The 24,752-nt window shown below is 39.2% G+C and overlaps 1 protein-coding gene across 1 annotated transcript; it reads left to right on the top strand.

Moving 5' to 3' along the window:
• The first annotated feature begins 1,877 nt into the window (after positions 1 to 1,877).
• On the top strand, positions 1,878 to 23,206 carry shmt2 (serine hydroxymethyltransferase 2). The gene is made up of 12 exons (XM_004068690.4): positions 1,878 to 2,010; positions 9,025 to 9,216; positions 13,152 to 13,231; positions 14,186 to 14,386; positions 14,594 to 14,675; positions 17,449 to 17,571; positions 18,318 to 18,457; positions 18,548 to 18,710; positions 18,919 to 19,018; positions 20,690 to 20,845; positions 21,281 to 21,388; positions 21,502 to 23,206. The coding sequence occupies exons 1-12, from the start codon at positions 1,978 to 1,980 to the stop codon at positions 21,627 to 21,629; spliced, it is 1,506 nt and encodes a 501-aa protein (XP_004068738.1). The 5' UTR covers positions 1,878 to 1,977; the 3' UTR covers positions 21,630 to 23,206.
• The last annotated feature ends 1,546 nt before the right edge of the window (positions 23,207 to 24,752 follow it).

A 24,752-nucleotide genomic window follows, 5' to 3' on the forward strand; every position in this document is an offset into this window, starting at 1 on the left:
AAACATTTTGCAGCCAGGTATGAATGCTCATTCTTCTGATCATGCACAAACACTAACTTATAATACTTAACACAAATCTCAAGGGTTAAAACTGTAATCCTTCAGATTTAATGCAAAGTTACTTGGAACCACTTCAAGTTTTTAGTGTTGGAGGATATCCATCCATCTTTGATGTTTCATTTCTTTAGGCATCTTTTGTTTGGTTTTGGTCTTGTTTCAGACTGTTTGAAAAAATATATACATGACATTATTTTTAAACATTAACAAAGTACAACCAATCAAGCTGATGAGATACAAAGAATAAACCAGACACTTGAACACACTTAAAGATGATCAAAAAATGAAAGTGGGACTAAAAAAAAAGTTATTTTAAATTGAAAAGTACTTAGAATGTGTTTTTTTCCCCTCACAAATATTAACTTAGATTAATTCTGACTTTTTGTTTTGTTTTGATGTCAACATTATTTCCGAAACCCTTTACATATAGATGCCTGGATCATATCAATCCTCGGGCCTGTTGTATCAAAGGGAATTTGTATCTATCTCACATTAAAATATTATTTGTCACATACATAAACATATAATATGACGTATTGTAAAATACTTGTAAAATTGTAGGGGAGGGTTTTTAAACAATAGATATGAAGGAGAGACGAGGAGCGGAAGAATAATATAAGTTTAAAATTGCCAACAAAGCTGTGCTATCTAAACATAAAAATTAATGTAAAAAGCAAAATAAAATACAGCATAAATAGAATAGATAATAAATTACAATAGGTTAATTTAATAAATAAGCCTACATATGCAGGAACCAGATGGTTGCTGTACAACCCGCAGGAGTAAATATAAAATTGACAGATTGTTAAAATTGTCCACATGCTGCCCTTCAACATACAGTAAAGTGACTTATCCCACGCTGTAAAGTGACAAGGTGCCAGAAAATGCAAAAAAAAGCATGTGTTTCAGGTATTGCATGCTTCCTGATTCAGCCTCTGAATGGGCAGTCTTTTTTTATTATTAGCATTCCATCCATGCATCTTTCATTCCAACGGTGCAGGCTCACTGAGGATGCTGAAGCCTATCCCAGCTACTACAGGCATTTGCAGGCTATACCCGAACAGTTCACAAGTCCATTATGGGTCCACCCCGACTTCAAGGACAATGTGGAGTAGCAAATCAACTTATGAAGCCTGTTTTTGGTCTGTGGGACACAGCCAGAGTGCCTAAAGAAACCCCATGCATGCACAGTTAGAACATGCAAAGCTCACATGAAAAGACCCAGCTGAGATTGGAATGGAACAAGAACCTGTTTACTGAGAGCACATGCTAACAACTACAACACTGTTCAGCAATATATATATTATAAATAACAAGATCAATTGACAAGTATTTACAAAACATTTTTCTAAATTATTTCCTTTGTCTTTTGTGAATTGTATGAAATTAGTGCAAGCCTGGTTTCTAAATATTTCTTTAAATCGTATTTTATGTAGATATCATCATTATCGTCTTTATTAATAAAGAACGCAAATAAAACTTTAACAAAGCACTGTACATTAAAGCTAAATATAATAAAAACTGTAAGAAATAAATGTAATAAATAGGTGAATAAAAAATATGATTTAAAAAAACATAATAAAAAATGTTAACTTCTATTGCTACAGTTATGGCAAGGGTCCGTTTCTGAAGTAAAAATTCAGGCAGTGCTTTAGTTATTCAAAATGTTTGCCTTTGTTGTATTTTAAGATAACTGTTTTAAGATGGCAAAATTAGTTAAATTGAAATAAAAAAAAACATCACTTCCTTAACTGAGTGAGTTACACGCAATCATTGGTTACACGAACGGCCTACTCTTCCCATCGACCCTTTCGGCAGGAGAACGTAACATCACGTAAGCGGTAACGTCAAGCAGCCTGCCGTGCGTGTCCCTGGTGTGTTTGGAGTGCCGCTTCTTGCTGTGATCCTGCAACCCTAAACATGCTGACTTTTGCTCTGAGACAACTCACGCGGGTAAGTGCACACTTAACTTTAACCATAAATGTCTTTACGGTGTTGGTGACTATCGGCGCTGCTGCACGAGCGAACTAGCTTGGATTCGTGCTAACTTGTCATGGAAGCGAAGTAAGTAACCACATGATTGGCTCGTAACGATTCGTTGTGTGGTGATTTAAAGGACACGGTTTGCACTAATACGCCACTGGTTGACCCTTCTTTTTTTTCATTACATTGTTGTTGTTTTTTCCACTATGAGGAATGTTAGCTTAAAAGCTACCGGCTAGCTTAGAGTGTTAGTTAAGTTATGTAGCTGCTGCTGTGCTGTGTTTATGCAATGATGCAACACTAAGCGCTCAGTGTCATCATGAGGAAACTGGAGTAAACTAACAGTCTGGTTTCCACCAAGTGTTTTTGAAAAAAGCATTTGTTAATCAAATCGACAAACAATTTCACCAAATAGACAATTTTGCTATTTTTTAATAATGTAATCTGTATATAAATGGTATTTTTAGAAGCACATGTAAAAATAAATAAAACAAAAAACTTCTTGAAGAATTAACAGCCTATTTGTTTAGAACGAAAATACAAATATATATGGAATTAAAGAGTTATTATTACATGCTAGATATTGATTGTCTGGTTATTTTACTCTTTATGAGAGTTATGCTGAACTTCAACCTCAAAAGCAAGAGAGTTAACATATTAATGTGACAATATGTTTGCTGCATCTGTTTAATATGTGCTCTAACTGTTTGTAGATTCACGGATATATGTGAGAATACGTTTTTTTTTACATTGATGTCTGAACTGACACCTAATTTGCATCCTGTTATCCCTCCTGTAGTCGTGAGAATGAGTTTCATTAGTGCAATTATAATGGGAAATTAGCTGTTATAATCATTTGAATGTTGTGTTTATTACCCACCTGTTATACGTAATCAGTGAACTGATTATAAAGATGTTAGTGTATTCAACTTCTTATTTTCTTCAACTTATTTCTTTCCCTTTTTTTTCTGCACTAAATGGAGACAGTGAAATGTTTTAAAAAAACAATGACTCAGAATATTTCTATCCAGATATGTTCAAGGTGCAGAATGAGCCTCAAAGGTTCTCAAGTAGCCCGAGGATGAATATTAACAGCTTATCATGAGGAAGTCATACTGTAGATAAATTGGACCAGCTTTTATACTTCTGCCTGCGTCAACAGCTTCCCAGAGGTTATATTTACCGGTACCAGCAAATCTGCTGAATTGTATCTGAGAAGATTTTGTCATGCAAAGGCAGACTTAAGGACTTCATAGTTTGACAAAATATTCATACACAGTGCATACCCTTTATAAATTCAGCTAACAGGTTCATAACTGATCAGCTGCAGGATCAGTTAGGTGTCAGACAGAGGTCGGTTGATTAGCAGCTCTATTTTGGTCTTTTGACCCATTTAGGAGTTGTAAATTCTACAGATTTTCTCCGATATGATAAGACTGTGTCAAGTTTGAACACAGTTTTTTTTATTTTTTTATTTTTTTTAGTATGTTGCAAGAACTCAGACCTAGTAGTCATTACTTTTCCATGCACTTCCTAAAGTCTTAGTTACAGTTACCCTAACGAATGGATACAAGCTGCCTGTGGGCAAAAAAGGGGCAAACCTGTTCGGGGCATGCAGGTGGCCTGCAGAAAATTTCAAAGTTGTAGATTGCTTGGTTATCCTGCATGCCAAAAATGTTTATGCACCAATGGACATGCTGTGGACGAGTGGTTGTAGCGTAGACTTATACAACACCCAAGGAGGTAGGTGAGATGCATGCACGTTGTGCGGATGTTTCCACACAACGTGCATGGAAAAATCCTGTACAAGGAGCTCGTTTGTGCTGTTCAAATAAGAAAGCCTGACTGTTAGAATTTACGATATTAGTGTAGTTTGTGTGAGTATACTATCAAGCTTGTCACATGCACACCCTGGGTTTTTTAGCATTTGCACGCCGTCAGTAAGGGGCCACTACGAGCACTTTACGAATGACTAGAGTGCGTCACAAGGAAACCGTTTGACAGCATCCCCTGTTCTTGATAAGGATGAGCAACTTGCATTCGCCTTACGAATACTTCACGATTCATTTGCCACATGCACCTCAATCATACGTTCCATTTTTACGACATCCCTGGAGACGGCTGCAGGAGCCTCAAGGGAACTGCAAGACACACCTGTGGCCGCTCCTGTCTACGACCCTCCACAGGCCTGGAAAAAGCTGCAGCACCCGTACGTGGGTTGACTCGTAAGAATGCATGTGACTACGATTTTAGTGTGATTTCTGTTAAAAAGACTTCACATGGTTTTCCTGTGGTTTTGTTTTTGCTAAGTGGTTAAACATATTGTGATGTGCTCACAAGACGGGACGGTTTTGGATCAGTATGAAAAGCATGTGTCCTCACAGGATTTGGATTAGTGTGATTCACTGACTTTGTTGCTTTTTTATTGCTTCTATTAAATTTAGGTCTTCCTGGCAGACTGAGGCCAACAAGACGCATTGGAGTAAGAAAATTGGACAGTTTCCTAAACTTAAACTAATTTAGAAAAAAGACACGGTTAAAAAAATTGAATAAGCTCAGGTAGGGTAAGCGATGATTTGTAACACAAAGATTAGGAGCAGCGAAAGTGAAAGAATGATCAATTGCATTCTTTTTCTCGAAGCAACTTTACAAGCTCCCTATTATCCAGGAGCTTCTTTTTCCTACATATTTAAAAAGCGAGTGATGAAGTTTGAGCTGAAAGTATTAGCCTTCTTTAAGTGAAGTGGCCAGGGTTGAAGCCCAACAAAAACAATTGTATTATTGTTTTATGGAAGCACCAAAACTCTGATCCTGAAAAAGTAAAGAAACTGCACAGAGCTCAAAAACAATGATTTCAATGTCAAACTCGTTTTTTATGTTTAAAATTGTGAAAACCTTCTACTTTTTAATGACATTTTTATTGTAAATGTAAATGGCAGAAAAAAACAAAAAAACTATAAAAAAGATAAATAATAGAAATAGAGATAAAAGAAACAAGCAGTTATTTCAGATACTTTAGCTAGCCACCACGAGCCATTAAAACAACTTAAATGCAGCTTAGTGATGCATGAGTGCAATAGTTTGAATGTGGCAGCCCAAAACACACATATACTTGAGTTAACATAGACTTTTTATTGGAAGTGATCATCAAGCCTGGTGCGAAAGTAGCATTATAATCCAATATTTAATGTGAGAAGATCACAGGATTCAAGATTCATCCCCCTGACTTGGTGAGCATTTAGGAACTTCACCAAGACAAAGATTTGACCCAGACAGTTTTGACCTTTTGGGTCACTTTGGATCTCCACTGTTCTCAGTCTACTGTCACCTAGAGTGAATACTAGGCCCATTTGTAATGGACAGTTCAGCCATTAGCCTGTGACAGCAAATGGACATCCAAGTGTCAGCCTGATGGATTACTGTCTGTTGATGCTTCTCTTCCCTTTTTTTTTTTTTTTGGCGCGTGTCTTGTTTGTTTGTCTTGTGTTACTGTGATGATTGCTGTGTGTCGCAGCCACTGATGGACGGCAGTCATCTGTAAAACTCGTCTCAGGAGTTAGCTGGGAAATGGGCAAAAATGATACAGAACAGGAATTAATGAAATGATTTCCTTTTTCCATTTCCTTTTCCTCTGTTGTTGTTTGGAGAGCGTTGAGGTTTGACAGAAATGAGGGAGCCGTCCAGATAATGTATCTTTGCACATCTCTTACCTCGCTATTGTTTCCCACTCAGCACGTGAGTTGATGTGGCCTTTTCTGCTCCCTTTTTCTTACAACAGAGTGTTTTTTTTATGAAGTTCACCTTCAAACAGAGCTGTAATCTGTATCTTAAAATAGTTTTTCTGTGACATATTTGGTGCTTTCATCTTGAGTCTCATATTTCTTGGAACCTTTTCACTTGTATTTATCAATTAATCTCCTGTAATCATCAGAGATTGTAAATGAAGTCAGAAAATACAGATCTGAGCAACAAGGACTCTTTTATTTGATGGAGGCTTGAACTCTTCCATTTAGAAGCCATATATATGATATTTGAAAAAAAAGTTTCTACATGTTCAGGCATACTGAGTAAGATGTGTTTTCTAAGATGCATAAGCAACAAATGAGGTGGAAGGGGAAATTCTTTAAGTGGAGGCGTTAAAAAAAGAAATCTACCAGTACACATTTTGCTTTTATGAATAGTTCCAAAACAGCATATTTTTGGCTGTCCCTTTCCTTGGCTTTTATCTACCCAAGCAGAAACACAGACAGCGAAGGACAGTTCATGTCAAGCTTTAATGACCCATCTAATTTCTTGGTAACAAAGGTGTCCTCTGAGGCAACTCGACCTGTATTCCCTGCTTCTCTTTCCTTTTCCACCTTCACTATTGCCACCTGTGACATAAGGCCAGGCTGCAGACTGTTAGAAAATGTAATTATGTGTAAGTTGCTTCCCTGCGTGTGTCACCTCCGTACCCTCTGCCACACTGGAAGCATTTTAACAGGCAGGCCATATTAGAACTTCTTCATTTACATTACTGAGAACATACAGGATGCCATTTATCTGTGTTTTTCTTTAGAACGTTTTTGTTTTCACAGGTTTGAAGAGTTGATGGCGCTCATTTTAGAGGTCAAATACCTCAATATTGATGGTATTGGTTTGTTTTCTCATTCCCAGGCTGTCTCTGAAAATCCTCTAAAGCAGTGGTGCCCAACCTTTTTCAGGTCGTGAACTGGATTAATATCAGACAATATTTTTATGGACCAGTCTGTAAAATATCTGCACCTGGTTTAAGCTTTATTTGTAAACTAGGTTTTGTGTAGGAACCATTAAAATGTGAAATAGATTTTCCCTTAACCCATAACTGTCAAAGTGGAAACAGAGAAATCAGACGCCAACTTCAGCCCCATCAGTGTGGTGCACATGCAGGCGCCATTGCCATGCATTGAGTCATGTCAGCAGAGCCCTGCTGTTCCAGTTTGGGACAAGGAGGCATGAACCACAAAATTGAGGCGAGCTTACTTATTTCTGAACTGATTTTCATAAAACATAGCTCAAATTCAAGTGTGGATATCGTGGTTTGTTTAAAAAATTATTATCTCTAAAGGTTAATCTGTAAATCGATTTTAATTAAAAAAAACAGTTTGACACTACAACTTTTATTATCTTTTACTAATTTTGTGTTACCTCCATGGAAAAAATACCTGTCAGTTGCTTTTAAAATTTTCATTCAAATAGACAATTTTATAGTCCTTTGTGAAAAATAAGCCTCCTCCTCTCAGCTGGCATCTTTGGCTGAAACAAGAAAAAAAAAGGTTATGCTTAAGAACATGTATCATAACGTCAAATACACCTACGTAACTGTTAAGATTCCAAACACAATGATATTGCCTATATATTGTCAGGTTAAAGTTTCAGGGCACAGCTTCCTTCGGTGAGTGAGGCCAAGAAAGAAAGAAATTCAACACTGGCCGCACTTATTTCAAAAATTACTTGCGTATAGTTTCTTTCTGCCTTGTACGCACTTAAAAATATGTGCGTGCAATGCACTAGCAATGTGCATCTTTGCTGCACAAATTATGCGGGGCCAACATGAACTTCCATCCCTTTTTGTGCTAGTGGCACGTAAATCCGTTTGAATAACATCAGTTATGTTTTAAAATATTAAAACATTGAACATTAATAACATTAATAAACAATATACATCGAAGAACCAAACTAGCATGCTACTCGCTAGCACCCACTTTAGCACAGACGTCATGCTTCCCAGCCAGATTTCTCTCTAATAAAATGTGATAACTATCCTGTGATGATTTCTCTCAGTTTGATTATTTTGTTGGTAGTGTTTTTGCTGTTGATTGGAAAACACGGTGTCCCCCCTTTTGTGATTCTTTGCGTACTTGTTCGGACCTCCTCAGTTCTTCACTCTGGAAGACTTGATGCATAGTAACGGCACGCGTGTGTCACGTCGTATATCACGTGACGGCCAATCCAGTAATACACATCAATGGTCATGACAGACCTTTATAAAAATTAGCAGAACCTGTTAACTGCTCACATTTTACAGTAACCCAACAGGGAGGGGTTACTTAGATAAAACACATGAGACCTAATGATGGTTGAATTCCCTTAACACCACTTTTTCAGGCTGAAACTACCCACCGGTGTTTCAGATGAGAAGATGCAATATTTTAAAGAGCAAGTGTTTTACCCCTTATAGATGTTCTCACCTGGTCCTAAGTCTGGTTTTAATTGCTTTTTAATGATCCCATTAAAGGAAAGCAGTCCTTCACGCCACAGTGCCTTACACATGAAAACCACAGCCAGTGGTGGGATCTGATCAAAGTCTCACTCATCATAAATGTTCATTCAAAGTTAGGAAGAGGCGGGGTTTTCCTAAGTGCAGTTGGTCTGTTTGGTCTCTTCGTTGAACCTTTTCCTTTGCATGGAGACGCTTTGTGCTTTTATCTTGGAAAACGCAGCTTCTCTAACTGCCAGCAGAGAGGGAGAGAAGCAGAACTGACCACAGTGTGGATTTCAGATTTTCAAAAGAGTCAGTAAAAATTTTTTGACTGTGGGCTCTTGTGATCAGGCGTTTGCAGCAGCAGAACTTACCGGCCCCCATTACAGATTAGATAAGCAAGAAATGCTGAATCTGTTCTCTACAATGCCTCGGCTGTTGAAGTCAGTCCCCCAGTTGGTGGAAGTGCTGATGGAGCAGAACTGATTATTGGTATCATGCAAACACACTGGCTGCTAATTATACCACCCTACATATTGGAGTTAGAGAGGAAAAGAAAGGCTTTCAGGATGACTTCAAGTTCCCCCTTCAGTCAAGTACAACATATCTGGGTGTTGCCAAATGTGATACGATAGTTTTCTTCTGGAGAAATGATCTGTTTCATGTGTTTTTGGCTTATTTTAAGGTTTAACTATTTGCCTGATGTGATCCCCAATCATCTTGTGTTCACCTTTTTGTTCACTGTTATTTTTGCTGTTTTGTAGCCCCTGTGCCAGCGGGCCCCTGTCCGCCTCAGTGTGCGTCTGCAGCAATCCCACGCTGCCACCTGCACTGCGGATGAAGATCGCTCCTGGACCGGTCAGGAGAGCCTGGCTGAGGATGACCCTGAAATGTGGGCTCTCCTGCTGAAGGAGAAGGACCGGCAGTGCCGTGGTTTGGAGCTCATTGCTTCTGAGGTACAGCAGCTGCACAATGGATGTCAAGGGTTTTCTAAACCAATTCCTGTTTTTTTCTAAACACTCAAGCCATCGTGTGATGTAAAACTCTTGTTCATTTAGCACAATGTCCAGTCTATGAAATGCATAGAGTGTAAGGATCCGCTCATCCTGCAGAAATGGGCAGTACATCCGTTGTCTTTTGGCGTGTGAGGTTGCTAAGGGCGCCTCCGTTTTGCAAGTTTGGCAAAAATAAAAAGGATAGACATGAGGTATCAGTAGCCGCTTTTACATGGGCAAAAGTAATCGGAATGAACGCCTGATCGGAAAGAAAATGCGTCATGTAAACGCGCCGTTCGGAATACTCTGCCCCGGTCAGACTCGTTCGGATCAGAATTTCTTTCCTTTTTTTTTTTTTTTTTTAAACTTGTTCTGTCCAACAGCTGAGCAAACAGATTAGAGCTGAAGGCTTTTTGTGTTGGACAGGATCAGAATTTTTTTCCCATCGAGATAGGTGTCGTCTATCCGATCGTGGGGCATGCAAACGGTCATTCCGATCGTGTGTCACTACTGCTCTGGTTTACGTCATGCATAGACGGTGTTTCGCTGAGAGAAAGCCTTTCAGCTCAGAAATTACCGACCAGCTGCTCTGCGGACGCCCCGTGAAAAGCGCCGCTCCGCTCTCGCCCCGCTCTCGCCCCGCTCTCGCCCCGCTCTCGCCCCGCTGACTCTCCCCTCTCTTACACCCCTCACAAGGGAGATGCGGGGCAGGAGCGCTTCGTGCCCCCCCGCACTCACTCGGTCCACTGGCACCCGAATTAGCAGAGCAGCCGGATTAATAATTTTGTGTCGGGGGGGGGGGGTGCTTTTTTACGTGTGCGTTTTGTTGTTTTGTTATGTGTGGGAGAATTCAGACTGCGAGCCGTCCCGCCGTTCTGGGTTAGCGGCTGCAGGACTCAGGAGGAACCGTGTTCGAACAGAGCTCGGGCCGCTACCTCACAGAGTGGCTTTGGGGCGGTTTGTGAACTTTTCAGAGCAGAAATACAGTAAACAGAAACTGTTCAATCACGTGGATTTGTGTTTCCAGTTGTGTCCCGACAAAATAAAGGCTGATGTTATTCCCAGACATTTACGTGCAGCCAAGCTGCAGATTGCTGCGTTTCTCGCACGGTCCTGGATTTTCTGTCCATCAAGGCTAATGATGTTAGCGTGTTAGCCTGTCTTAACCCTTCTCCAGCTTCGTTCTTCCACAAAAAAGCACTGACCACACGGATTAAATATAACGATGAGCGAACAGGCGCTTCATAATATTCATGACATTAATAAAAGCACGTTTGCAAGATCGTCTCGTATTACGGAGCTGCTGCACATGCTGTCTGTCTGTGGCAGCGGGTTTTTTAAAACTGGACTTATTTACTCATCCGAGTGATTTTACTCTACTGCTCATGCCCAAATTATTCATTTCGACCGAAAGTGTGAGCCATGAGAACGTTTGTTCTCATCGGAAAAAGGTTTTCTGTGCCCATGTGCACGGGTGAATTTTAACCCGACCAGTGATCCGATCAAGATATTCTGCCCATGTAACCGCGGCTACTTTCAGTTAGCTATTGGATGTTTAAAATTGTTGGCAACTAACTAGTCTTTAGAAAAAAATGTTAGCCTTAGGTTTGACAGGTTTTTTTGGGGATATCATTTTATTATTTTATTTTTGCGAATTTAGCGCATTGAATAATCTGGGAAATTAGGAACAACCTTTTATACACTGTGTTAGAAAACAAAAAATAACTGGAGATCAACAAAGCATTGAAAAGACTTCAAAGAAATCTGGGAAGTTTAGAAGAATCATAATCGTAGACACTTGTTACAAACATTTCTTGAACAAAAGTAAATTCAAGATTTTAAGATAATTTAAGGAAGATACAGAAGTGCTGCCTCCATTTGCTGCCACGTTCCTTAGACATCCTTTGCAGCTCAGATAACCTTCCTCCTCAGCTGACTTCTCTTTGTTTTTTAAAACGTTACCCTTTCAGCTGATACGGGAACAGTAAGAAGTGCATTGAAAACGATGCTTGTAGTCACACAGCCAGATGACAAAGAGGCAGTCCACTTTTCCACTGTGTGACCCACAGAGATGCTGCACTCAATTTGTTGATTTTTTTATTTTTAAATCTCAAAAACAATTTTTATTTTATTTTAGTGTGAAGTAAATGTATCCAAAGTTTAAAAGAATTACAGATTTAAACTCTTTCTGCTAATTATGCATTGGCTTTTAAAAAAGTCAAGAATCTGGCAACAAAATCAATTGCAATTGGTAGATGTTGGATTTTAAAAACGTTTATTTACTTTATCAAAACAAAGAAAAGTCCTGCCCAAAGGATTTCCCCCCAAAAAAGTCACAAATATTTATCAAAGCATTACGGCTGTACGGTTACAAATCAATTAAATTTAATCTTGCTCACTTCCTCGCTGTAATTCTTAGTTTTTAAAAGAAAAGACGTTGAGAAAAATTGATGTACATATTTTTTAATTGTATCATTGTATTTAGTTAGTCTTATAAAAGGCCAACATATGCAAGATTAAGTAAAAAATCCACAGTGGAGGGGTTAAGGTTGATATTCAGATCATTTTATTTTGTTTGTTTTACTGAGGTTTTTTTTGGCCGCTTTGTCCTAGAAATATATTAACTTGTACTCAATGAGTTTTAATATAATAAATGGCATGTTAAAAATGTTAAAAGTGCTGTGAAGAATTTCATGCCTGTTTTTACTCAACAAAAGAAGTGCCTTTGTTTTACATTGTGTTAATATGAGTTTTGCTCATCAGAAGGCAGGAAAAGGTTTCGTACTTGGCTGTTGTTTTCCGCCTGTGTTGTCTTTAGTATATATCAGTCCGTCTTCCACACAGGCCCATTGCTTTAGTGTGAGATTTAACTGATATCTTCACTCTACCTTCTCCTTAACTCGCGCTTTTAAAGGAATATCACAGGACAGTCGGGTAGGCCCTCTTTGAATGAGAACACAGACATTTCTGCATGATGACATCTACGCACACACACACACACACTCTGTGAGGCAAGTGCATCTTCCATCCTAATATATGCACACTTGTCTGCATGACAGACAGAAGCAGAAGAAAGCTGTCACTGGAGCTGTTATCTCCCTTGATCTCCCCTTTGCTCTGAGGTGAAGCATTAGCATAAACACTCCGATACGGCGCACTCACCGAGCAGCTGAAGGAGAGAGTGAAGAAGACGTTTGTCTGTGTACATTTCTGTTAGATCTTCTTATCAGTGGATTCATAAACGGTGGTTGTTATGGTGGCTGTGGCAAATGATTAGTGTTGTAGCCATGGAATAAAAAAGCCTGAGCTGTTTTCACCTATGCACGGAAAACTTTGAAATCTTCTTAAGAAGTGATGATGGGTCAGAGTATATAACTTTTTATAACTTTATCCATTATGAGAAATGTATAAGCTCTCATAATGGATCTTGTGGGTGAGTAATAGTAAGTTAAGAGTCAGAAAAAAGGACACACATCCTCCCTGGGTTCTGATTTTGTCACATTTACCTGATATGAAAAAAACAACTTTACTGAATGAAATTCTTAGGATAAAGGTCTTTTTTTTCCCCCTGCAAACCCGTTAAGTTTGATGCTGATCTAAAACTGATGGAAGTTGTGACTGTAACAGGCTGTTCTTTTCTTCAAAAGTCTGCATCTAACCTAAACACATGTAGAAACATTGAGTGTACTGTGTTTTATTCTCCAGCAGTGGATCAGGAAGAACTGTGAAGTGCTGTGTTAGTCTATCCAAGTCCAGAGGTTCAATACTTTAATGATTACTTCAAGCTAAAGGAGGGATTTCTCACCATCAATTAACACACTTTAATTTGCTGTCCTTGTCCTTTCTTGGTCATTGATCCAAGTGTGCATTTGTTTGTGTGTGAATTTTCATCGCAGAATTTCTGCAGTCGAGCCGCTCTAGAAGCTCAAGGCTCCTGTCTGAACAACAAATACTCTGAAGGTTACCCGGGGAGAAGGTGAGCCAGCCCTCTTTCTGACACACTTCAGCTCACAGATCCTGCTTTTACACGTAGTGCTTGAGAAATTCTCTACAGATGTACTAAGCATAACATTTTTCATCGTAACTGAACAGCAATGGCCTAAACTTTAAACTTCCCACCAAGTTTATACTTTTTTTTTTCCCAAAGAAAATGCCCAACAAGTTACATGAGTTAGAAATATCTACTTTTTGCTTTTATTTTGAAAATGTCCCTTTATCATTGTTTAGTAACGATGATCAAGGTCCATTCCTGCTGTTTAACTGTGGGGTAAACACTGCTCTGTTTTGGGTTTTAAAATCAGCCATTTATTCAATTTGACCCAAATGTCTAGCAGTAAACTATCTCTGCTTTTGTTGTGCAGATGATGAAGAAGCTCCAAAATTTTTTGTGTTTAATTTATTGCTTTCGACTTTAAATAGGAATAGTCTTGTCATACATTCTAGTTGTAGCTTGCAGCAAATTCTTCAGCTAATTAGGTGAAGAAAAGTGTGTTTTAGTTCTTCACTCACAGCTTTGATTGTTTAAACCTCTTTTTTCCCTCTGCTAAGTAAACACCTTTGGTTAAGTTGTCTATCCAAGGACCCGAGCTGCTATGCATAACTAGACACAGAACTAGAGCAATTTAAAAAACGGCTAATCCCATGTGGAGCTGATGGTAGGAGCATGACAGGACAGTCAGGGGGAGCAGACCCACAACCCTCACTACTGCATTTAGATTCCGAGCATAAATGGATCCAGTTTTCATCCAGTTAATCCTTATGTTATCGGCACATAAGACCGTGTAAACAATTTTACTGCAAACCCCTGACAAGGAAAACAAAAGACTTTAGGGATGTAAGAAATAAATAAATAATGTTCCACCTTTTGTTTATTTCCTTTTAGATTTTTTATTTTATTTTTCCTTTTATCTCTTTGCAAACCTTCCTTTAGATACTATGGTGGAGCAGAGGTGGTTGACCAAATTGAGCTTCTTTGTCAAAAGCGAGCTCTGGAAGCCTTTGACTTGGACCCAGAAAAGTGGGGCATCAACGTCCAGCCGTACTCTGGTTCTCCAGCTAACTTTGCAGCCTACACAGCCGTTCTAAACCCCCACGACCGCATCATGGGGCTGGACCTTCCTGACGGCGGACAGTCAGTTATTTCTCTTTTTCCTTTTTTCTCGTCATGCTAGCACCTTTTTCTAGTATCTTCTCACTCAAAGCTGCTCCTGTTTCTTTGGTGGTTAGCATCATTGTTTGTCCTGGAGATTCTGAAAAGCTTTGTATGTTTTATTTCATATTTAAATTTGACTAAAAATATGTCATCGTTGTTGACTTCTGTTTTGGTTTTTCATCCCAGTCTAACCCATGGATACATGTCTGATGTAAAGAGGATCTCTGCAACATCCATCTATTTTGAGTCCATGCCTTACAAGTTAAATGTAAGTAACGTCTCTTTTTTGTTTTCATGTTTAATTCTTGTTTTGGAATTTCATTGTTTTGATGTTATAGAAATATATTTACTCGTTAATAGCTGACTTCTAAAGCTCTGTAACTTTGTACACAAGTCAGTTGAAGAAAACGTTAATGGAATGAAGAACCCAAACGTGACAGTGGAGAGGGAAGTCTACTGAGAAAGCTCCAGTGGAACCAGACTCGGACTGCTTGGAGTCACAAACAGATAAAAACTGGAACATCGTTTAGTATAAGTATAGTATAATTAGCATAAAAAGACAAGTTTGTAACTTGATGAAAATGCACAAACACAAAATCCATGTAACACCCATTTAACATGTGGGACCGGGTCGCGAGGGCAGTAGTCCAAGCAAAGATGCCCAGACAGTCCTCATACGGCCACCTCCTCCAGCTCCTCTGGGGTAGGGGTCCCAAGACGTTTTCATGCCAACCAAGAGATGTCGTCTCTTTAACGGGTCCGGGGACTTGCTCAGGATCTCCTGGTGGGACACCTTTCTAGGGAGGCATTCATGAGGTACCAAAAACAGATGCCTGGAGCCAGGCCTGGGGTTGGGGCTTGCAAGCAAGCACCCGGTGGCCGGGGTCCTTCCCACGGGCCCACCACCTGCAGGAGAGCTCAAAAGGTGCTAGTGGTGTGTGGTTTGTGTAGCATCAGTCGGAAGTGGGGGCCTTAGGGGCCCAACCCTCCTGCCATGGAATGCCTGAAACATCTAAAACTTCAGTCCAACAGTTACTACTTACATACTGTGCACATACAGTTACGTAAGGGTTAATGGCCGACGAAGTGTGCATTATCACTTTTTAACGCACACCGTGGAAGCCTGAACTGCGGAGGACGGTTCAGTTTGCTTCCGCGAAGTGCGTTAAAAAGTAATAATGCACACTTCGAAGGCCATTAACCCGCTTATACCATGGTCACTTACAAAAGAAATAAACATTAACCAGTTTTTGGTCCTTAATTCTTGTTTTTGTTTTTGTTTTTCAAATTGGATCGCTTTTCTCACAAAAAGCGAACTATTTGTTACGTGGTGAAGCATGTAATACATAGTCCACATCGCGCCGCTCCACCGCTGCAGTTGCAGTCAATATTTGGCGATATGTATATATATATATATATATTAGGCCTGCACAATATACCGCAAATTTATCGTTATCGCGACATCAAGCTGTGCAATATGCATACCGCAAAAGACGGCGAAAATCGCAATAAATGGTTACCTTGACCCTTGTGCTATCCTAGGCACTTTACCATTGGGAGTGGGGTCATCTAGACCCACTAGACAGTGCACTGAACCTTTTTCCTTCAGTGATTTGTGATCTTCACTGGTGTCCATGGATTACATGAAATCTTTCCACCTTTATCCACCTTTGTCATGGTAGGGAGAACACATCAATGGAAGGGTGGGGTCATCTAAGATAGCACAAGGGTTAAATGTCCCAAAACAAACTCATGGCAGCTTGAAATATTGAATAAATGAAATACATCCCTTTATGCATTTAACCAATCGGAAGGACCCGTTTACGCTGTTGATCAATCAAATGAGCCCTTTTATGTTTGATGTTTGCCTCCTATGTCGACAAGGGTCATTTGGAGTATAATTTTTATACTGTTGCATTGAAATGGAAATTATGTTTTTGGTTGTTTATATACCGCAAATTATATCGTCATCGCAATATTAATCACCAATATCGCATATCGCGAGTTTTCCTCATATCGTGCAGCCCTAATATATATATATAGATATATATATGCGGACCTTTCCGATGGGTTAAATAAAGCATCAGTTCAGAGAAAAGTTCACCGCTTGTTTTTGTCCAAATCCTTAAAGAAATTTAAGGATTTATTGTTTTATTACAGTAAACCAGGCTTAATATAAGTTTGCTGAAAGATTTGTCCTTATTGTTACCTCCTTGTTAGCAAAATGGGTTTATGGTATATTCATTGTATTTGAGGCTCTCACAGTAGTTTGGTGACGATGGTAGGAGCTGACAGATGGCATGGGGAGCGTGCATGTCCAAACCTGCTGATGTATGGGCAGGCAGAAATCCTCTGCGAGAGAGATAATGGGAAATCGACACGCTGGCCAGCAACACTGGCCCTGTCTTCACAATGAGCAAGTTGATGGAACGAGGGGGCATCTATAGATGTACTCTCTGGATGAAAGATGATCAGATTGTATAAATAAAGCTTTTCCTCTTTTTTTCTACTCGTTTCTTTGTTTCTGACGCCCTTATTCTTGGTGGTTTTTGTCTGTTTTGGAGGGTTCAAATGTAGGAGGGTGGCACATGAGACGTATTCCGTGAGACTTAGTGGTCAGTGTTATGGATTAACTAACATGTTTCCCAAATTGCCCAGTTTATTGAAAGGAGCAGGGAGTCTTGACACCAGCCTGATCTGTTCAGCCTCATTACTGTAGCCGAGCAGACCCCTGAAAGGTTGAATTGGGATAAGTATGGGTGCATTACTGAAATTGCTCCATCTTTCTCCATAATATGATAGGTGTAAATTTATACCTAAAATAGATCCCATTTCCCTTTAAAGTCACCCAGAGTGCTTAAGGTGCAGCTGCTTCAAATTAGCCTCACATGGGAAAAAAACATCACTTCTGTGTAGATGCTTCTTGATCTTCAGATATCTAACAATCCTTTTTCATCTTCTCACCTTCCCTTCTTCCTTGATGCCTGCACTTCCGCTAATCTCATATTCCTCTCCTGTTCTTCTGGTCTCCCTTTTTGCAGCCTGCAACAGGACTCATCGACTACGACCAGATGGAGATGACGGCCAAGCTGTTTCGGCCCAAGCTGATCATCGCTGGCACCAGTGCCTATGCCCGCCTCATTGACTATGCCCGCATCAAGAAGGTGAAAGGAGACACCTCATAAACAAACAGAGCCGTTTAAATCTCCTTGCTTGCTTTCTGTGCATCGGAACAGGCGCACATCTCTTCCCTGTCACTAGTGTTAGACGATGAACCCACTGATTCATTTGCTGTGCTATTTCATGTGGCCGTGTTTCATCTATTATTAACATTAGAAGAACAGTCGTTGGTTAAATAGCATAATTTTTATTTTATTTTACCCCCCTTTCCTGTTTTATTCTATAAAATCAACAGATCCTCTTTAAAAATGAGAGAAATTGTGGATTTCGTGATAATTCATGTTGATTGGAACGTTGTGAAGACTTATTCTGGTCATCTGCCAGCAAGAGTTTGGATATTAACAAGCTATTTATTGCTAGTTTCCTCTCTCAGAAAATGTTGGCAGGCAAAAGCATGGACGTATTGCCATAATATTTGGGGCTCTTCAGTCTGTCTCACTGTGTAATTCATCCTTCTGAAGTATCTTCTGCTTTTGCTGGACATGGATGGCTAATAGGTGCAGAGTAATACATTTAAATGTTAATCTGCTAAATCAATCTGAATTTATTGGCATTTTTCTTACTAAATGAAGGTGAAACACATCATTTTTAGTTACATTTAGTGTTTTTATGTACAGTTTATGCCAAGAAACATGCTAAAATGTCTTTTTGCTGTACAGTTGAATGATGTCTATGCAGTTCCTTATTTATATGAAGTTTTTAACCCCTCCCACACCTTTTTTTGGAACAGCTCTGCACAGATATCAACGCCTACATGCTTGCTGACATGGCTCACATTAGTGGCCTCGTGGCAGCCAAAGCTGTCCCCTCCCCCTTTGACCACGCCGACCTGGTCACTTCCACCACACACAAGTCCCTCAGAGGAGCGAGGTAGGTAGAGCGTGTGTGACCCCGAAAGCCCAAACGGAGTACAGCCATTAAAGGTAAAGGTCTTTGTTCGCTGGTGGCTGTTCTCTGCAGGGCTGGCCTCATCTTCTACCGCAAAGGGGTGCGCTCAGTGAACAAGAAAGGGAAGGAAATCCTGTACGACCTGGAGGACAGGGTCAACTTCTCCGTTTTCCCCTCCCTGCAGGGCGGACCTCATAACCACGCCATCGCTGGTGTGGCCGTAGCCCTCAGACAGGTCAGCTCAGCTGCACCGCAAAGATAATGGCTTAGCACCCTGCCTTGATATTTTCTGATAAAAAACGGGTTGCTTGTGCAGCAGTTTGTGTTTTTTATGTTGTAATGGAAGCGTGTTGGTGTTGGGTACTAATAAGGGATCTTAACATTTTCATTAGTTCTTGTTCTGCTAATAAAAGCGCTCAACAGTCTTTCATTACCGTCTGCAGGCTCAGTCTCCCATGTTCAGGGAGTATATCGTTCAAGTACTGAAGAACGCCAGGGCCATGGCTGACGCTCTTCTTAACAAAGGCTACACACTTGTTTCAGGTAATCCACCTTTTTTCATACATTTATGCATCTTTACCCAGTTTTTAATTAGAGCGGGTGGTGGATTCACTGCAGAGAAAAAAACGAATAAAAGTTCAAATGAAATGTTCAAAAACTCACTTACAGGAGAGTTTCATTCAAATTCATGATGTGCTGCAGACCCTAATGCACACACTGTTTGCTTGTCAGTCAACAATATAAATGTGATGAAAGTGGTATCTTTGTGAGGTAAGCATATATTTGAATCCTGTTAAACACTAAATATGCAGCTATCAGCTCTTTTTTGATGTATAGCCTTCAAAAGATGCTCTAAAATATACAGACTCTGCAGTTTGTACTTCCTACTACTATTTGTGTTTTATTTAAACAACAAAAAAGAATTTAAACACATTTTTTCATGATTATATTCACCTCGGTTACAATAGACTTACGTGATCTGCTGTAGATGTGAGGGGTGTTAACTAATTATTATTAACGTTATCAGATTTGCCTCGTATGTTTACATCATTCTTCTTTTTAAGGAAAAAAGTATGAAGGTGCAAAATATAAGGATTCACCTCCTATAAACAAGCAACAATTCTATTCCTCACAGACCTGTTACTTCTTCTTTTAGAAGTTCTTTCATCATCCACTGATTACCTGTATTAATGTCACATGTTTGAACCGATGTTCTGTCTACGCCCTTAAATGGTCAGACTATAACCTCCTCATCGAGACCAAAGAGCTGTCAAAGGTCACAAGGGACAAGATTGAAAACCTGAACAAGACTGGGACAAACCAATCTTTGATAAGCGAGCCGTTTGGAGAGAAGAGATCAATTGTTGGAGCAATTACCGGTATTAGAAATACAAGATCATTGACGATCTCCTTCCACCTGGAGCTCCATGATAGATCTCAACCTGGTGGAGAGCAAATGATCTTGAGATCGGGGAGAAAACAGACCAGAACATAATAGGATCTGGTCAATGGCCTTCATAGAGCTTGGGCCACAGGATACTGAATACTGAGTTTCATCCCAAAAGCACCAAACCCACTTTGAAGCACAGGGGTTAGTTTTTCTGCAAAGGGGGCCGAACAACTGATCTGTACGAATGAAATGATGACTGGGGCCATGTATGATGAGAGTTTGGTCAAAAACCTCCTTCCATCAGCGAGAGCTTTGAGGAGGAAATGTGGCCGGATCTCCTAAAATGGCAATGATCCCAAACACAACAAAAGAGTGGCTATGTAAAAAGCAGTTCTGGGTTATGTAATGGTCTAGCCCTGTTCTCTGGACTTCAATCCAATAGAGAATCTGTAAAGGACGTTAAAAGTCCTTGTTGCCCAGCAACAGCCCCAAAGCATCACAGCTCTTGAAAAGATCTGCACGGAAGCATTGACCAAAATAGCAGCTACAGTGTGAATCCAGGAAACCTTTGACCTCTGTCATTGCAAATTAGAGTTGCATTAGAAAGTATTGATTGACCAAATGCATATTTTCTGAACCGCTATACAAAGAAATACCTTAAAAGTCAAACTATGTGATTTCCTGATAAATCTATGATGAGCATTACATGCCTTCTAGTCTTTTGAGTAGGATAACTTGCACAATAGATGACTGACATACCTCTTTGCCCCTCCCTTTCCCTCATTTAGAATGGATTTCATTGATTTAAATGTTGAATATTCCAGGTGGGACAGACAATCATCTGGTTCTGGTGGACCTGCGGCCCAAAGGCATTGATGGGGCCCGGGCTGAGAGGGTGCTGGAGCTGGCATCCATTACTGCCAACAAAAACACCTGCCCAGGGGACAAAAGCGCCCTGACCCCCGGGGGCCTCCGGCTCGGTAAGGAGCAGCTTATTGCTGAATGGACTTGACACGTGCGCACGGTAATCTGGAAATAATCTGACAGATATGGATCTTCCCACTTTGCTGTTCAGAGTTTTGGATTCTCTTTTGTCTTCTTCTTTGCATACGATTTCTTTTTCACTTCTTCATAGCTCTGCACATTGAAATGGTCCGCTACAAATTAAGCCACAAGCAGTTTGTTATTTATTCAACATGTTTGGCTTTTTAATCATCTGTCAGGAAGTTCAAGAGCCAAATTTAAAGCAGCAGCCTTCGTCTTTGTCCTAAGGCAAGACTCTTACCTGCACCGCAGCGCTCTGCTGCACTTCACTTCTTCATCTTCATAGCGATGATATTCACTAATGTTTATTTTTAAAAGTCTTTTTTTTTTGGGTATCCAGCGACGTGAATGTTGTATTTTCTTGGTCTTAGGCGCTCCGGCTCTGACCTCCCGACAGTTCAAAGAAGATGATTTTGTTCAAGTGGTGGAGTTTCTAGATGAGGGTTTCAAAATCGCTTTGGATGTCAAGAAGAAGACTGGTGAGTCTGCTTTGAAGAAGGAGACAGTTGTAGCTGCAGCTTTTTTTTTTTCTACCTAAAATAGCCTGAAATGACCTTGGATGAAAAGTTTCATTGTGGTTTTTCAACTGCAGGAAAGCTTCAAGATTTCAAGAGCTTCCTCCTTCAGGATCCAGAGACGGTGGCTCGTATTGCAGACCTGCGACTCCGGGTTGAAGCCTTCGCCAGGCCGTTCCCCATGCCGGGCTTTCACGACCATTAGACGAGCACATGCGGAGTCTTGATTTGAAGGGGTTGACAGTTGGTAGACAGGCACGAAGAAACACCATCAGAAAAAAATGCTGTTCATTCTGCTGACGTTTTTAGCCTTTTTTTTTTACTTTCTATCACTATCAGAGTATCTCTGCATACAGTTAGCATCATGAGGTAAATACATAATTAAAGGAAGATGAGCAGTTTTTGATCTTTTCCAGCCATCTTCACACCGTTCTACTGAGGGGAAAAAAGCAAACATCTCAGTTCAAGCAGAGACCAACACCTTGTTAGTGTAAAATATCAGTCTTATTCAGTAAAGAGTCTTAACTAACATCCCGTGTATGTTTCCCATCCCCCTTTTTCTTTTTTCTTTTTTCTTTTTGGTTTTGAAGCCATTCAGAAAAGAGGCTTCATGAAGTGAAGAACGACAGTCAGTCAGTGTTGGAGGGGTTCTGGTTTTTAAATATCCACTCAAACTATTTTTGTAAAAAGAGCTTTTATTTGGAAAGAACTTGAGCCAATTCTTTCTACAGTAGAACATTCAGAGTAAGACTATACAAAACATAAACTAATAAATATATTTTACATGGTACAGATTGATAAAATAACACTACAGTTTGTTCTCAGATTGTTTAGAACTTCAAACTTGACTTTAATCTAAATTTATGTGGGATAGTGTCATATTGCATCACAAATCTCCATAGGTACATTTCTATGGAGGGATATTTTGTGCTATTATTCCAGCGCATCCCTCACTATTTTCAGTGTAAAACATTAAAAATTTTGGGTGCTCAAAAAGTTTGCACTTGAAACTTAAAAATATGTGCAATCCAAACTAAATTCTCTCTCTTCTGCACTCGAAACAAAGCAGAACACCGCGTTACAAATGTGCCACCCAAGCCAGCCAATCACAGACGTCTGTTTTTCTGTTTCAAGTCCAAATTATTTTTTTGACCACACTAGATATTTCAAGTTTTACGCTAAAAAAGTGAGTGTTGCACTTGGTATAAAGGCTCAAAAATAACTCCATACATTTCCTGTAATTAATTTCTTTCAGAAAATTCTTCTATGAAACTTTGTATTTTGCAAAAAGTTGGTATTCTAATGGAACTACCAAATTATCACCTTTTAATATGTCCTGCTACTTTTAGTATTTCCACAAAAAGTGTTAATTTTTCTGTGTATTTTTTAGTAACTGACATATTTCTTGCTGATTTGTTATGCAAAAAAAACAAACATTTATACTTCATCTTTTCTGATTTCAAATGAAGAGTTCAGTTTCTCTTTTTTTTCTGCCAATATCTTGAAGATAGCATATCAGTCTGTGACATGTTACAAAGCACAAACCACAAGCAAAAACTCTTTTTTTTTTAGTTGTTTTCACAATAATTTTCCTAACCATTATTTGGCAAACATGGTTTTGCCAAAACACAGTATTTGCTGTAGTTTTATTTAATTTACTGCCTTTATCATCTGTGAAAAGATCTGTGATTGCACACGGAAGCAGTTTTGAACTAAAGTTTACAGAGTTTGAAATTACTTTTATTTTAACTGTTCTAATAAAAGTTGATTACTTGCACAGAAGCTCTGAGGATTTCTTATATGCATCACATTTGACAAACAAACCACAAATTTAAAATATGAAAAGTTTTTTTTCATTAACATATAAATGACTTATTTTTTGTTTTGATGGATCCGTGATAAAATAATCCTAAAGCATAACTGGTCCACACAAGCTAAAAAAGCTGCCAAACACCATCATGTGGAGCATATCTTATGCTCTATTTCTCAAAATAAATTGGTAGTAGTCCCTTATTTGTCTAAGAAGACAACACTTTTAGTTTATACTCATGGAAAAAGCCAACATAAAACAGTATTTACATGGTAATTTCAAAATGTAATTACCTTCAAGACTAAAAAAAATATGACGTTGCTTAGAAAAAATTAAAACACGATAACAAATGATTTAATTAATCTGAAATACTCCATTTTTTTAGTTCATCTTCTAAACAACACAATTTAAACAGGAGAGAGGATTTTACAATCCCTCTTTAATATGAATAGCATTATAAGCCAGAAAAAGTGCTATGAAAAAGCACTCTTCAGAGGTAATTGTCATAATCGTACACAGTATTACCCATCTGCTACATTTCCCCATAATGTTGGTCATCTATCACAGGCTTGAATTTCCCTCTGATCTGCCCTCTGCTGTTGTAAAAGCATGCAGAGTCGAAATGAAAAGATGATCAAACGAATTCCCCTTGGCAGCAGATCAGACGATAAATCATGTCGGCGTAATGGGAAGAAGGATAAATGACATTGTCAGCAATTAATTAGAAGTGTATCTTCAGCTCATCACATCTCTGTGACGTTATGCAAGTGTAGATACAATATGCATGAATGTAACTTGTCATTTGATCGCTTGTACTAATGAAATTGGACAGAAACTGACATGGCCGTGTTAAAAAAAAATCTCAATACAAGAGAGAAGGGGGTGGACTGTCCAGATTTAGCTATGATCCATATCTAGAAATTCAATTTTCACTCAAATGCTGTAATTATCATAATAGAACGATAGTGTTCTTCATAGAATTTAAGGATTTGTGGGTTTTCCCTGCAATAATCCTGATTTCTCTCCTAATCCCGCCCCTGCTGCATCTACAGCTATCTATACTAAAACAAGCAGCAGCTTTTTATTCACACTTTCTGGCCTGAAATCAGTTTTGTATTCCAGATTCACTTGTGATCTAAGTTACCTAAACTTTCACAAAGACGGAGACCCTAAAACTGAAAGCAACTATCAAAATGTGATAACAGATTAAGATTTACCCGTTTGGCTCTCAAGCTGTTAAAACATGGCTGAGTCAACTATAGCAAACAAGCCTGATCATTTCAGAGTTGTCTTCATCAGTTGTTGTGGCATATCTACGTGTAAAGTAAACACAAAGTTTTTTTAACGAAAGAAATGCATTTGGGTCCAAGAGTTATTTGAAGGAACTTTACACCTAATTTTGGCGTCATTTTGTTACTTTTTTTATTCAGTCAGAATTCATATGTTGATTTTTTTTCTCTCCCCCTGCAGTCAGCTGCTTTTGACAGATTTTTTTTCCTTGTGTTTTTTTTTACCTCC

Source organism: Oryzias latipes, chromosome 5 (assembly GCF_002234675.1).
Source record: "Oryzias latipes chromosome 5, ASM223467v1".
In the NCBI taxonomy this organism is placed as follows: Eukaryota; Metazoa; Chordata; class Actinopteri; order Beloniformes; family Adrianichthyidae; genus Oryzias; species Oryzias latipes.

Bases quoted from the DNA above. Each gene is read 5' to 3' on its own strand.
- shmt2 (XM_004068690.4), top strand. From the start codon at position 1,978: ATGCTGACTTTTGCTCTGAGACAACTCACGCGG. The intron at 9,217-13,151 runs GTACAGCAGCTG...TTTTCATCGCAG, and splicing joins TGGAGCTCATTGCTTCTGAG to AATTTCTGCAGTCGAGCCGC. The intron at 13,232-14,185 runs GTGAGCCAGCCC...ACCTTCCTTTAG, and splicing joins GAAGGTTACCCGGGGAGAAG to ATACTATGGTGGAGCAGAGG.